The following is a 16,334-nucleotide window of genomic DNA, read 5'->3' on the forward strand; positions in this document are numbered from 1 at the left end:
ATATGGTAAGTGAATATTTATCATCAACTCTAAAATTTCTTTCTTTCCATCATTGTGTTCAATTTTTTAGGAGTAGAAATCAGTCATACATTGCAAACAATTCTGAACATTTTTATAAAATATCGTCTACTTGTGAAATTACAAATGTTTTTGATGTTTTTATATGAAATTTGCATGTAATTTTATTTGCCTCTGAAATAATAATGGAACCGCACAGCTTTTTAGGATGTCGGAAATGATAAAAAAAAAAGCAAATTATTATTGAAAGTGATGTGATGTATTCTGCCGCCAGATTTTGGCAAGAAGCAAACAATAAACAACTTAAAAGCAGATAATTTTTTTTTCATTTTATAGCAACAATTTTTTTTTTTTTTATTTTCGTCGATGTGCATCTACATGTGGATCGCGTTTCTTCTCAACGTCGAGTCTGACAACTGCACACGGCAACACACAAGAGTCGGCCATCAAAAATACATGTACAACTCATGAATTGTCAGCACATCATGCAAAATTCATGAAACTTTATTTCCACGGGATTGTTTAAATTTAGCAAATGGCAGTAATATTTCAGGCCAATAAAGGATAATTGAGAAATGAGAATGAGGCGCTTTAGAATAATGATCAAAATATTATTTGGTCATTTACGATGTCAATTCTGATGACCTTCGTATACAAGGTGAATCTACATTCAAAACACCCAAATCTCTAGGGATTGTTGGTTTCTCATACCTGCCAGTAAAACTAACATTTCTACTCATCTAAAGATATGATACTTGGGGGGAAATAGATTCAGTGACACAATTTTTTGTTGTTGTTTTGTTTTCCGTTTACTTCAAAAGCCAACAATCTGAATAACTGAATAACGGAAATTACATTGCAAGCAATTAAAGCTTCTGACTTGAATTTACAGGATACATTACCTGTGTCTCTTGTCTGTCTGTCTGTCTGTCTGTCTGTCTGTCTGTCTGTCTATATGTCTGTCTGTCTGTCTGTCTGTCTGTCTGTCTATATCTCTGTCTCTGTTTATATCTCTGTCTTCCCGGTAAAGGAAACAATGTAAATTTTACTACATATATTCAGTGTTATTATTCAGTGATGTGTACTGAAAATACTGAAGGGAGAATTATTCTCATCTATCTGTCTATCTACCTACCTTAGCCCACCTACCTATCTATCCTCCATCCATTCTCTCTCTCTCTCTCTCTCTCTCTCTCTCTCTCTCTCTCTCTCTCTCTCTCTCTCTCTCTCTCTCTCTCTCTCTCTCTCTCTCTCTCTCTCTCTCTCTCTCTCTCTCTCTCTCTCTCTCTCTCTCTCTCTCTCGTCTGTATGTGCTGTAAATTTACATATATCTAGGATGGTATTACAAATGACAGTATTTTTCCTTATAGTTTTATCCCCTTCCCTCTATCAATGTCTGTCTATCTTTCTCTCATTTACATTTGTTGGTCAAACCTTTGAGTTCAGTTTACGTGCGGTAACTTATCTAGCTTGGTATAAACATATAAATATTTTTCTGTACAGTTTTATCACCACCTATTAGAGGGTCATGAGGTGGCAACAGTTGCCAGTCAACAGAATTCAACCATAGACATCATCACTAGGCCTGTAAAGACTACATGTATATGAGTAGGTCTGGACTTGCCAAAAATGTCAATGTATTCCACTTTCTAGTGCTGCTTCAGACACTAATCTTGAAACGCTTACAAGTTTACAATGTTACATGTCTTTATTGGATACGCTACAGCAGTTTCTTTCGACATCAAACAGACAGAATTTTCTTCCGTGGTTTTATTTTAGCCTACATTGAAACATTTTTTTGTGTGTGTGCTATACACAAAATATAACAGATGTATAGTGCATTTAGTTTATCAATAAAGCATACAAAGATATGTGTCCAAAAAGAAAGAAAAAAATTTGTTCTCTAGAACATGCTCCTATAAAGCAGTCCTTTCAAAGTATTTTTTTTTCATTTCCTGAAGTCAATCATTCCAACTTGATGAAGAAAACACTGTACAAAGATAGAGCACTGTTAAAACTGCTAAACTGTTACAATCACATACATGCATATCAAGAAAAGTGATTTCATAGAGTATGCTTTAATTTTTACATAATTTTCTCTTTTGAACATTTTTTTTAAAGTTTAATTCTGTGAATGAAACCACCATTACAAACTGTTTTGAGTCTAAAAATAATTTTGATTAAAAAATGATATGTAAACTGTTTTTCAATACTTAAAACAGCATACATGTTGTTTTTTTCCTGTACATATTCTTTAGTTATTCTCAGTGATATAAAAGTCTGTATATGATGAAATAAATCATCCGTAAAAGAAGTCCACATGAACATACAACAGTCAGACTTATACACACCATTCATAAATCCTTCAAAGTCAATCTAAGAGATTATTTAATCGATAATGTATCATAAATACAACTACATGTAGGTGTATGTTCATTTTCTGTCTAATGGGAACTTAATTTTACTACTCTGGCATTAAAAAAAGTTGAAAAAAATAATCTCTGGAAACCAATCAAGTAGTCATTATTTTCTTGTTACTTCTAATCTTGGTAGATGTTTTCCCCTTTGCCCCATAGAGATTGGTGTGTGTGTGTGTGTAGGCATTGCCGTATAAACCACTGACATGGTTTGGCATGTTGTGTTGTAACTTTGGACCCTTCCTGTTAGCATATCTTGACTTGGAGTGGTTCAGACAATTGCGTTAGTCAATACCCACTCCACCTAAACATGATGAGTGGTGCAATTTTCAGCCCACCTTATGGTCTGTCGCCAACTAATTATGATGGCTCCAGCCCTCACATACTTGAATATAGACTACCTTGATGTTTATCGAAAACAGCCCTCATGTTTATCACCAAACAGCAAACGTGTCTGGTTGCTACAGTATAAGTGTGTAAAAGCCAACCTAAGTTACTTCTCTTGGTTACTACTTATACACAGCCGAGGTTGATCCAAGGATGAATTTTTATTCAAAACGAGAATATTTACTAATTATTGAATTGATGTAAGAGACTTGAGTAACCACTAGGGACCAGATTGGTCAGTCTTTTTATGTGGTCGAGGGTAAAAATCAGTGTTTTTCATGACCAGATGTGACAAAGCTTTTGTTGCCAACCTACTAAGCCAGCACTATATTACCTAGCAGCATTTAATGGCCACAGACTAACACTGTCTGTCTGTCTTCACACACTCAATCAAGAGCAGACGGAGTTTTTGTTGTGGCTGGTGACTTAAAAGACACCAAGTCTGGTCCCAGAGTCAATTACCCTCTTTGCGTGTTATCCCCCAAAGTAACTTCCAGTGTGTGGTGCTGATTAGAACCCACAATTGCCAAACACGCAAATTACCGTCATTCATTTCAGAGTACTTCATTATTCGACTTCTTTGGTCTGTTTAAGGCAAAAAAAAAAACGACACTGTATCATGTCAAGGCCAGACATACTTACGCACCTGATTTAGAGTCTAACAACCACTAATTGATCCTTATTTTTACAGAGTGTGTACGTGTAATTTCGGACCTACCCAGATTACTGAAATGTTTTGATCTTTTAACCTTTCGATCCAAATCAAACCTAATGCGAACAGAGAGCTTACTTAAATTACTCCAAATTGATGTCGTACCTGGACCTATCCAGTGGTCCGTGCAATCTGTTTCACTCATTTGATGAGGGGTGTGTGTGTGTGTGTGTGAATTTTTTGTTCGTTTTCAGTTGTTTTGCTGTGTAAATGTCCTGTGGCTGTCTACTTATTAAACATACTGATAGCGTAGGACACGCAAGGAATATCTGGAATACACCACTCATAGTGAAAATATGTTGTACCTATAAGCCTAATGCATAGTTTGATACAGGGTCTCTGTGCGTGAATTTTTGTTTCATATATGGTTGTGTTGCCGAGTACTTGTCCCCTAGAGGGTGATTACCACCACAGATTAACAAAATAAAACTGCCAAAAATATCAGTGTCTGTAAACAATAAACAAAATTACTAAATAAATGAATATCATCTACTATCAAACACGCTACAACTTTAATGAAAAATCTGAAATTCATAAAAGTTGCCAAAAAACGTGCATTTAGACAATATCAGGTTAATGTTTATGTTTGGAAAATATTTCCTTAAATTTCAGTTCATCAAAATGCATTTAGTAAACCAAGCTCTCCCTTACTGTACACCTTGAATTACAAAAAATGCATGTATTAAAATGACAATATAGTCTGGCTGTATATAAAATATTACATTCATATGAATCAATGGTAATATAATATGGTATTCCTCAAGTGTTATGACTATATCCTATATTAATTTTTATTTCATAATTTCTTCTTTTCTGTAAATAATAGTGTGTATTTTCTTTTGTTCACAAATAAACTCGTACAATTTTTTTTTTTAAACTGTATTTAGGTGAAAACCTTTACTTTAAATTATGGCATTTTCTTACTGCGTTGAATTTGAATTTTAAAAGATATTTTTATTCTATTTTATTTTATTTTAGATAACTTAATATATAATTACTATGTATTTTACGGATTCTCACGCAAAATCATTTTTTTTCAAAACTAACATATCTGAAAGAGTGCTTTCATAATATTTATCGGGACTTGACAAATTTACCAGGTAGAGTACATAAATATATATCGATACCAGATCAACAACAAAACAAAGAAAGAATGGTATACTCCAGAAAATATATACTGCTTTGTCACTATGATCAAATGATGGAAAAGCTTCTTTTCAAACGTCAAAGCTTAACTAAATTGAAATATATTTAGCAGCTTTTAACAGACTTAAGAGATATTTGGGCTAAAGTACGTTTAGCCAGCTATTTTATGAAAGTGACTAAAATAGGGTTCAAACAATTTGCACTGATTAAATTAGCAAGGTAGACTTGGCCGATAGTCCCTATATTTTAGCTCTGTGATGAACAAAATTATAAGCTATATGACAAATTCAGGAAAAAACAGCATGATATTTCAAGTGCCGATGAAATGCCCTGAGGGGAAAATTACCTCATTTACACATAAAGGTGACAGCCATTTGTAAAACTATAATGAGTTCGTTATTCAAGGCATCTGGTAGACGATGTCAGCCACACTACGGCCTTCAGCCTTTACATCTACAGAGTTGTTCCTAAGGTTTTAGAAATTGAGTATTTTTTCCCTTTCTATTGTAAACTCTGTAGTCTGTCTACTCTGTTGAATCTGTGACTCTGCTACACTCGTTCAATTTCAAATACTGCATGACAAAAGAGTTCCGCAAGCAGCGGATTCACAGGTTCAAGTGAGTTGACAAAAATCATGATAAATTCAACATGTTTTTTCCTTCCATTTTTAGTAACCTGTAGCCTATCTATACTGTCCTATTGTGTGACTCTGCTACACTCATTCACGTTCAAATACTGAATTATGAAAGAGTCACAAAAGTGGTGAATTCAGTGAGTTGACAGAATCATGACAAAATTTAATACATTTCTTCCTTCGCAATTTAGAATCTTGAAGCCTGTCGAATAGCTGAATCTGTAACTATCTTACACTTATTTACTTTAAAAACTGATCAACAAAATAATAACAAAATGTAGCAGCTAAGAATCCGGGTAGCAAAGTATAAAATCTGGTAAAATAACTACCTTTTACTACATGTATGTCATTTAACTAAAAAATTTAAATGAACACAGTATCTTTTGCATACCCACAGTTTTACAAGTATTCACTATACAAAATACAATGCTTATGTTTTGGTGGCTTTTATAATAAAACCCTACATGGTATTTCATTTCATTTTTGGAATTCCTTCTGCTGAATCGGAAATCTGGTAAACTTCAGAAATTGTTTATATAATATAAATAAGGAACTAAAAATGTGTAGCGGAACTTAGTTAGATTTTCACCTACTTAAGAATTGCCAATAAAAATATTGTTTGAGAAGTGTACCAGCAAGTTTCCGATGGTAATTCCCTGTATTCATAATAAAACAATAATTGTACATGAAACCCTGGTAAACGCATCAAAAATATTTTTCCTTGATTTAAAAAATCTTTCAGCTGTATAGTACTAATAAGACATTTTAACTGGGTTTTTAAGGACAAAAATACATTTCAATTAGCCATTTTAACTGGGTTTTTAAGAACAAAAATTCATTTAAATCAACCAAGTACTGAAGGAGATTCTCTCTCAAGACAATATTTTGGGATTTTAAAACACTTCCTAGATTAAAAAAAAAATTTTCAAGAAAAATGAAACATAATTGATGTATCATATTAATAATCTGTTTTAACTGGATTTTAAGAGGGTACATTTTTGCTACATTGTAGCTAAGTATTGAGCTGATGACTAATGTTAAATAGGCTACTTTCTCCTCTGTTCAAAAGCTAGTAAAATCTCTCATCATCTCGTCATTTTAATATTGTCTGAGATTTGACATATTGGCTGGCGAAACAACAGGGAATTGCTAGCGGCTTAAAGCTGACAATCAGTTCCATTTAGAGTTATTGCCTCAATTACGTCGTTGCCAAAGACAGCCCCGAGGTGTGAAAACGAAACTTGTTTATAATGAATTGAGTGTTAGCCTCTAGATCAAGTAGCAAATAGCCACTATTAAGGCGGTGGCACTATTTAAATGTTAATTTAGTTAACTGTAACATTCAGTAAGCATTATTACAAGTGTGAATGATATTCATGCAGTTTATGGGAAATTCCAAACGAATTGACTTGCAGTAACTGACACTGCCCCCCACAAGAGAATCTTAAAACTTAATGTGCCTGCACACCAAATCACATTTCATTTACACAGGTGTGTGGTCGGGAATCTATATCAAGCTATTCAGTGAGTTGTAACACAGATTTCTTCTTAAGTTTTAGGTTAGAGGAAAGACAATGGGAGTTGGAGTGGTGAGTCAATCCATGCTGAATACAAGTCAATTGCTATCAAAGGAAAGCCACACATGATTAATGCATGCGTGACCAGAGTAAGGACTTCATCTCTGAACACATACAAATCACACCCAACTGTCTTCAGAATACTACCTAAAAAAACTCCAATACAATTTTTTGACATCAACTGACAGTCTACGACAGGCTGATTATTAATTCATAGAATGTTTTGAAGACAAGAAAAGGCAGCAGATTTGTCTGTGGGACACAGCCCAACTCTATTTTCCTACTTCAGTGTCTAAGTAAACAAAATACAATGGAAAGGTTTGGTAAGAATAGCTGATCTTTATAGCCTGTAGCCGATCTTATTAATAGGTGTTTTTTTCCACTCAATATCGCCACGACAAAGGTGAAATACTCATTTTCTTTTTCCACACAGGTGTTAGGATGATTTATTCATTCAATGTTGATCTGTTGATTGGGGGGCCCTGCCATTTGATGGACACTGCAGAGTATAGGTTTTCATGTTAGTGATTGCGTTGCTGCTGTGTACATTACCTTACGTGATGGGCATTGAAGCTGATGTAGATTACGCCCACCATCTGCTGTAAAAGCACAGCAAATTGTGGTACTCAGACCCAGCCAAACACCTAAATACTAGGTGACAGCTGTCCAATTAGCCCAAAAGACTTAATCGTCACGTTCTTCTTACTGAGTTTCGGTGTTTCTGTATTGTAAAATGCTCACCATGACAACGCTGGCTCGATGTGTTGCCATCAAAAGATTAAGGCTGTCGGCTTTAGTACTGGTATTATTACAGTTGATACAGTCTCTCTACGTTGACAGAGTATCTTGGCTTGATCCCTCGGTACACATGCACTTGTTTCCAACAACAACCACTATCTCAAGTACGGACACTTACGCAAAACGACCTCAACTGTATTGAAAGGCAGTAACATTTTACTTGCCTTCTTTATTATTCACTTGACAGACCAGAAATAATTTACTGAGAAACCCTAACTATGAATGTACATTAACTGTTGAGTTGTCTCCGTGATGATGGATGTTAAGGCCGCATCCCCGCAACCTACGGATACGTATGACTGGACAAAAACTAAAAACTTCGGAGTTAGTGGCAGCCGTACAATATGTCATGGGGTTTGCCTTGGCAAATCTCAAATTTATGAAGTGCTTTACCATGAATCATATGCAATTGTTTTGTTCCGTTGGACAAAACAAAGAGCCGCCACACACACACATTGAAATGCGGGTAGTCGTTACTCGGCTGATCTCACCCCCCAGGAGAGGCATTAGCTGCCAATTCGGTAATGTACCGTTATGAATACTGAGTGAGGCGAACAATCAAATCACGACAAAAGTACATCTCATCAAATTTATAGTGAGTCCTGAAAATCATTTCTCAATTGGCTGTGCTTCTGTTTTACTAGTAGAGCTTTAGATAAGGACAAGCTGACTCCACATAACCCTATAAGCCATCCCTATAATTTTTATAACACCTACAAAACTATTTACAATCATTTGAGGTGCCCACCTTAACTTGCAAGTTTTAAATTAAACGCAACGAGAACACAGAATAAAGTTTATTACATTCTGATGATTAAAGGCCAAAAGAGCTAGTTCACTAACGACACTACACTATGGCCAAGTGGACTTAATAGTCACAGCGATCAGTACAACAAAAATTTACTTGAACTTAAGTGCTTCCACCTTCTTGACTTCAAGAGCACACTTGTCACATTCTATTGCCCCTAACTACTAAGCCTTTCAACAGGGGGCGTGGACAAGTTAAAATAGTCCCTTCAACAAGGCCATGTCATTTTTTTGTTGTTGCTGATACCCCTAAAGTACGTGTCAGACCTTTAAAAGCTTCTACAGCAGTTATGGTCGAGACAAAACAATTAAAACCCGCCTAAAAGCCCACAACATTAAAAGTGAATGAATGGCCAAAACTCCTATTTTTTAAAACTAATGTGACTACTACTAGTAGTGTCGGGAGAACAGAAAGACATCATTTTTGTTGATAATCTTCATAAAATGAACTAAAGTTTTTTAAGCCTACACATTGCTAATATGGTATTATGATAGTAAGGATAGGAGGACAGATACTGAATAGCATTCCGATGTTACCCTGTAGTTTTGAATCATCCAGACAGTTTGTGACAATGTCGCCATGCCACTTCTCAATACCTATGTCAACTCAAACTGATTTGCGTTATCACAAAACTTATATCCAAGTTAGTTCTTATTACATAACAGTAACTGATAAAAACAACTTCACACTGTGTCAACAAAATGGATATATGATTTTCAAAATATTCATTCAACAGTTCTTTTATTTTAAAAGTCACTTGACTCTTTTTCTGTATGTTTACACCAGCTTTTTAAATATAATGAGCTGTTTGGGTGCAGGTCAAATTTTTTCTTTATGGTTCCATTTTTTTTTCATTCCCCATATTTTCTGTAATCTCAAACTAATAAGGTGAAGTCTTATCATTAAGTGTTCATATGAACGACTTAGATGTAGTTACTGTGTATTTTGAAGTAATCAAGGTGGGAAAATGAACTTTATCTAGTCTTAATCCACTCCAGAACTCAACTTTGATCAAGTAATATATCATAATAGTAGCCTTATACACTGTAATAGTTCACGTTCACATTTTTAAAAACTTATTATGATAAAATATCCCCAATCTAAAGAAGCTGAAAAAAATAGACAACTTGGAATCTACTGTTAAATTCAGAGGTGAAGATGTCATGCTTTTGATAGTACATTGTCACAGTTTAAAAGCAGGTTTCAGGATTTCGGGTAACAGATATGGCACTCAGTAAAACTACATAGTACATCAAATTAAGAAAGAATTTAGATTTCACGAAAGTTGGAAATATGTCCAAAATTCAATTTATAATGTAAAACTTTCAAATTTTTTTTTGTTTTGGGTTTTTTTTTGTTTTGTTTTTTTGTGCTGGGAATTCCTCCCGGCAATTTTCTTTCAAAATTTGTCAACCTTGACGAGTTGTTTTGGCTATGTCGAGTACACACATTTATTAAGTATACTGTTTTTCTTACAAATTTCAATCAATAAATAATTCTTAAAATGATACTGTTCTTTCCAATCCATATTTTGTATATTCTGTAACCCCCCCACCCCACCCCCACCCCACCCACCAGTTCAAGTGTCTGCCAAAAGTTGTACAAAAATTACAATGGGGATCCATGATCAAATAACCAATGCATGTGTATGACTATATAGTGTTGTCACTTTATTAATACAGTTAGACCAATGGAAAATTTCAGCTGAAACAGTGGCTATAAATCTTGACTAAGTTAAATTTGAGGCTCAGAGATAATACAACATGGACTTATTCTAAATATTAAAATGCTTTGCATAAGAAATAAATTTTATAATCAACACAAAAGAGTTGATTAAATTGACAAAGATATAATTTGATTGAATGTTAATTGTGTGCGACGTTTTATTGGAAGTTCAACCCTCACCCAGAGAGCATTCATTTCAATTAATAAAGTAATTTGTTTGGAGTAATATCAAAAAGTAAATTTGTTTATTGCAAATGCTAACGACCAAAGTTCATAATCAGCAGGAGTGTTATACTACGTCATATCGCGACCCAAATTAAAATTGAGTTAGTGTGAATGACACGCAATTAGTGTAGCACTAAAGAAAATTTCCATTGAAATCTCAGTCGCTGTAACCACATGTTATTGTAGCTCATAAAAATTCAACTCAACAACATACAATACACTTCTCAAAAAATCTGTTGAAGTCGACAGTTGAAATTTTGAAATATCTTTTTTTCCAATATATATATATATATATATATATTTAAAATGGTGGAATGAATGAGTGCTCCTTTGTGAGTACATATATACAATACTAGCCTCCATTAACTGTATGTGTACATACATATGTGCAAGGGGGCTTATTCAGTAGTTCACAAAAAATATAGTCTTGATTTCAAACTTAACAAATTATTTTCATCCTATTTTGTACATTTATGCCTGAAAAACCTAAATTTTATGAATTTTTGAGAAAATAGCTTCATATTGCCACTTCACACACAAAAAAATGATCAGTTTCATCTCATACTTTAGTCAATAACATTTTTGATAAATTTCTTTAAATATTTTTACAACACTTTTCACAATATATGTAGAAAATAACTGGTGTTTATAAAATACACCAACATCAAATTCTGATCATATACCTTTTAAAAATTGACAGGGTTGATATTGAGATAACATTTTTTCTAAAATTTTTGTTGGTGATGACATCTCTGTTGTCTGCATTTTTTTTTCATTTTTTTATTTTATGTTACGTTCATGATAATTTTTCCAGCTATGTAAAAGGTTTAGGGTCGGTAGGGAAAACCTAAGTAGGGTCGAATATCTAGTATGCCATTTGTTTTACTTGGTCGTACCTAATGATAACAGAGTGCTACAAATGATTTTATACATGTTAGTGTCTGTCAAGTGACAGATTCAATACAACATGTATTGTGAACGTCAGTCTTCATCATTGAAACCATACAACACTATTTTCACATACAAACACTAAAACCACGGAGACAATTGGGCCCAGGCTTGTGGGCTGTAATGTAAAATGGGATGACCAAAGCAAACACATGCTTTAATAAGATGAAAACGACTAACTGTCGGCCATCTTAAACACGAACGTTACATAACATAAATAACAAAATTACGGTAGGTAAAATTTTACTTCTTTTTCATGCAGGAGGACCAAAACTATTTTCAAAACAACAAACAAGGTAGGCTCGTGGTCTATACTTGATAATATCACATGCTGTACAAAGTAAGCTGTAGAAGAGGACTCTTATACATGTATATAGAAAACACAAAATTGTGTAAAATTCAGTGTTTCTGATACAGACGAACTCAAAACTATTTTTTACCCCAAAATGTGATGCACAAGTTTGTAGACTTATACACTAGATTATGTTGCATGATGTAAGTAAGCAGTAGGAGTTAGACATCTTAACAGAAAAAACAAAATTTTATAAGAATTCCGTCTTTCTCATACAGACAAACTCGAAACTATTTTAACCAAAAAATATTGTACACATCTTGACTTATGCACTAAATGATTTAAGTAAGCACTATATAGAGGAACTAGTCATCTTTAAACATAGAAAAAAACAAAATTGTGTAAAATTTTCAGTCTTTCAGATACAGATGAACTCGAAACTATTTTTACCCCAAAAAATATTGTTCACATGTTGACTAGATGATCTAAGTAAGCACTATGTCATTTTTACACATAGAAAAACAAAAAGTGTCTAAAATTTTATAGAAAAACAAAGTGTTTAAAATTTTCAGTCTTTCCGATATAAACAACCCCAAAATTACTTTTGACCCCCCTCCCCCTCCCCAACATTATGATGCACATGTTGACTTACACACTGATGTAAGTAAACAGTAGAGTTAGAGATAGTAACATACAGAAAAATAAAATAGTGCTGAAAAGTTAACAGCTAGTTTGTGTATTTTTTTAATATGATGAGCTGGTAACGAGTTGTTACAAGTTGAGGTTGAGTTCTTTCGGTGATGTCTTCCTTTGACGCAGGAGAGATGATTGAGACAGGTGTATGGTACAACTTTAGAAGCATTGTTGTCAATGTTAGTGATTAATTCAGACTTTATCAAAGTGCTGCCAGGGTAATCAGTTACACCTATCAACTATTTCTACATTATGATTTATCATTCAAAGGCCACAGATTAGCAGAGAGACTGACACAAAAGCTGTCACATACTGGCATCGCTTCTACTATTCCTAACATCCAACGGCTACAGCCAAAGCATTCCACTTCACTGAAATATCATTCTCAAGTCTATCAATTTTTTTGCCCGTTAACAACATCATCAAGTGTTCACGTGAAAATTACTGTCAGTCGTATGAAAGGAAACCATGAATAATATTAACCTAGAATAATTGGCAAATTCATCAGATTTTGCCGAATAATGGCAAAAATATTCTAATGTTCAGCACTTCAATTTTGTTGAATAAACAGTAATGAGAGTCTGATTGCTTCAAAGGTTAATTGAAAAGACAAGATGACTTCTTGTAGTTGGAGATTCAACAACTTATCTGATGTATTGGAGAGAAAAATGAAACACACCGTCGATTCTCTGGAGAACCTGCCGACAAGAAGCTCAGAGAGAGTTCTCAGTAAACTACTACTTGTACGGCTTTGTTATCATTAAAAGGCATTACAGTAATCCCGACAACTATACACGCATTAAAGCTATTATATCGTACACGCTATGAGACTACTGATTACATATTCCCTTCGTGACTTTAGGGAATATACAACTCCCTGCCTATTCACAGCGACTGGCTAACTCTTTGTCTCAATACAGTTTTAAGTTAGAATTTAATATTCTTAGAAGCGCCTATCCTGACTTTTAATGATGCTTGTACTTTCCATCACGAGTCGACAATGAACACAAAGCGTATTTTATCAGCAACACTGCTAAGCTAAATTCCTCATCTGAACTTAATTGTCATTAGGAACTGCAGTAAATCAAATTTGCTTTCAGAGCTAATAGAGTGATTCAATCTGAAGATTTCTGATTTGAAAACCAATGTTGTATTCCCAACTATATTGGCTTGTATGTGTGGCTTTTGTTCAATGTGGTCTATAAAAATTATATTCCAATGGAAATGGAAGTTGAAGGCATTTTGATATGGCCTTTTGACTCCGAAACTGTGGCTTGTAAAGCATTAATTGGATTTGCAATTACTATATATTATTAAAAGCCACAATTTTCAACTGTAATTAAAATGATGCTTAAAATGACTGAGAGTGATCTGGAGTGATGAGAACTGAAAGCTGGTTGACTCGTTTGTGTGAGAAATATGGCCGACTGGCACACAGTGAGTGCTGCTAGTATGTACAGCACTCAAAAGAAGGGTAGGTTAGATTTGAATGAATGTAATTTTAGAGTGACGTACGACAGGTAGGTAGGGCGATGACGAATACTATATAACTTACAAGCCATTTTGCATGGTGTCTGCACAGTAAAATCACAGTTAGCCCATGAATGACTAAAATATGTTGAATGGAAAGTAAATGGTGCATGCACAAACAAGTGGCTTTTGAACAAAAGCAAGGGAACTGACGACAGGAAAAACGTCTGCACAATTGGCTCCAATGTGGCTATAACACTTGGAAAAAGATTGAAATAAGCCTCAATTATATTGGATTTGTCTCATTTTCTTTTCCCAATGACTGGAAGGCAAATGGGGTGAAGAAACGAGTGAGTTGGAAGAGGGAAATGAGAAGTACCTCTTATGCAGCATTAAACATTTCCTTCTTGCAACAAACTGTTTCCCGTTATTTTGACTACTCTATAGAGTCGACGAGCAAAAGGAAAAGAGATTACAGGAAGACATATATAAACAGGTAACAAAAGCAAAAAACCAGAAACGATCTTAGTTCCTTATTTGATATTCATACTTTAGTCTAATTTCCTTGTTTTCAGCACACAATCCCCTTCCTATTTCTCATTACGGGAAGTTTTCATTCATTCATTGGCTTACACATCAATCAAACACAACACACAAACACCACAATGCAACAAAAACAAATTAAATTGTAGGATCTGACATACGTTTGACGGTGTGTACTTCCTCTGGGCTTGAACGATCGGTTGATTCACACTCTGTTGGGGTACTTCTCATCTCCAATGTGCTAACGGACATGCGGTCATCTTTCTCCTTCTTCAGATCAGTGGGTGAACGTTCCCTATGACTTAGATCTTCTTTGTCAAAAACATGAGACATAGAGAAATCTTTTGCCCGTGAAATGTCCGAGTTAAGAAAATGGGCTGAAAGCTCTCTATTAGAAATATGATTGGGCTTTGATCTTTTCATTGGCATAAATGCCGAGCTATAGACATTTTCACGTTCTTCACTGTTGAAGCGACGAAATGCTCCTCCACCAGCAGTACTGAGGAAGCGAGTTGCTTCAAAACTATGTCGCAACTGTGGATGCAGAGAGATAAAATGAGGGGGGAAATCTCTTGGAGACAAAAATTCAGTCATATTCTGCCTGTGGAACAGGGCATGGAAACCAGGGAAGGAATCTTTGTCTAGACCTGGTGGATGTTGATCACCTTGGAAGGCTGGACGCATTGGATCTCTAGAGGCCTCTGCTGTGGAGGCCAACACCATAAGCCCTGGTGTTCCCAAATGTTGAGGCAGGAAGGTTGAATTTTCCATTCTCTTACAACTTTTTTTAACACTCTTACAGAGTCAAGTTTGCAGGTTTCTGAGGAAGATAAAAGTAAGATAATATGAATATTTGAAATTATTTCCATAACTAAATCATAGTGCACTGTCATTTAAAAATGTAATTTTCTGGGGAAATTAAAAAAAATATCACCAAACACACATGTTGAAGTTTCTGAGCTGACAAAAGAACCGAATTAAATGCAAAAGAAAACTGGTACAAGTTATTTCTTTCGCGGTCGCTTTTTTGACGATCATTTCTTTCTTTCACTTTTCTCCTTTCTGAGGTTATTAATTTTTTTATCGTTATTTTTTTATGTTAACTAATATTACGGCTTCACGTATTTGAAGAGATTATAAACGAAACAAAATAATTATGATTTGCGACTTTGGTTTTGTGAATTTAAAAAAAAACTATGCTTGATTGCCTAGCCTTCGCTGTAAAGTAATGCATTTGACGACGTAGTACCACATACAATTTCAGGCGAAAAGCCAAGAAAAAAAATTAACACAAAAAACAATAATAAAGAAAGTCTAAAATATCTTTGAACATTTTCACTGCAGGTGTTTCTTTTTAGTTGACGAAATCAGTTTCCTTACAAGACAACTCAAAGAAAATTTCAGTTTTAAAAAAAAATCACCTGGGCGTTGATTTACAGGTAACTTCGAAAACGTAATTTGCGTTGGCGTGCCGCCTATCCTGTGAACGCGTGTCTACCCGCGAATTTCCGACAGATTATATCCGTAGTTCGATCGCACAATTATAACAGAACTTCTCTCAAATAAATTTACGCTGATGGAAAAACCAACCTGTTTGAAGTTATCCTGTGGTGCTGAGTCGGATTATGATCGTAAAGTTACGCGTTGACGAAAGTCCATTCGACGTTGGTATGAAACAGCTGCCTGTTTGCTGCCGCTAGTGGCACTGACTCGATTTTCGCACACCACCTCAAGTCTACACGTACGATGTAAACAGTGTTACTCAAATCCCGGAAGTTGGACGCTTTTGAAAAAAATGGCGCTAAATCCAAAACTGATAACTGAAATAAATTTGATAACCCTGGAAAGTTTTACGTTTTTCTCAAAGAAACCACTTATCTGAATCACTAGCGGAGAGATCGATCTATAGCGCGACAGAAGATGTGGACGAAAAACACACAC

The 16,334-nt window shown here is 34.8% G+C and overlaps 1 protein-coding gene across 1 annotated transcript in view; it reads right to left on the reverse strand.

Annotated features, from left to right (window-relative positions):
• Positions 1-16,122, reverse strand: part of LOC144436163 (E3 ubiquitin-protein ligase RNF220-like) — a 45,544-nt gene extending 29,422 nt beyond the window's left edge. The window contains exons 1-3 of the mRNA XM_078124870.1: positions 15,984-16,122; positions 14,562-15,213; positions 2,435-2,458 (exon numbers count right to left, since the gene is read on the reverse strand). Coding sequence (XP_077980996.1) covers positions 2,435-2,458; positions 14,562-15,164 — 627 coding nt within the window. The 5' untranslated portion in view covers positions 15,165-15,213; positions 15,984-16,122. The remainder of the gene's footprint in view (positions 1-2,434; positions 2,459-14,561; positions 15,214-15,983) is intronic.
• Positions 16,123-16,334: the final 212 nt, after the last annotated feature.

Source organism: Glandiceps talaboti, chromosome 6 (genome assembly GCF_964340395.1).
Source record: "Glandiceps talaboti chromosome 6, keGlaTala1.1, whole genome shotgun sequence".
In the NCBI taxonomy this organism is placed as follows: domain Eukaryota; kingdom Metazoa; phylum Hemichordata; class Enteropneusta; family Spengelidae; genus Glandiceps; species Glandiceps talaboti.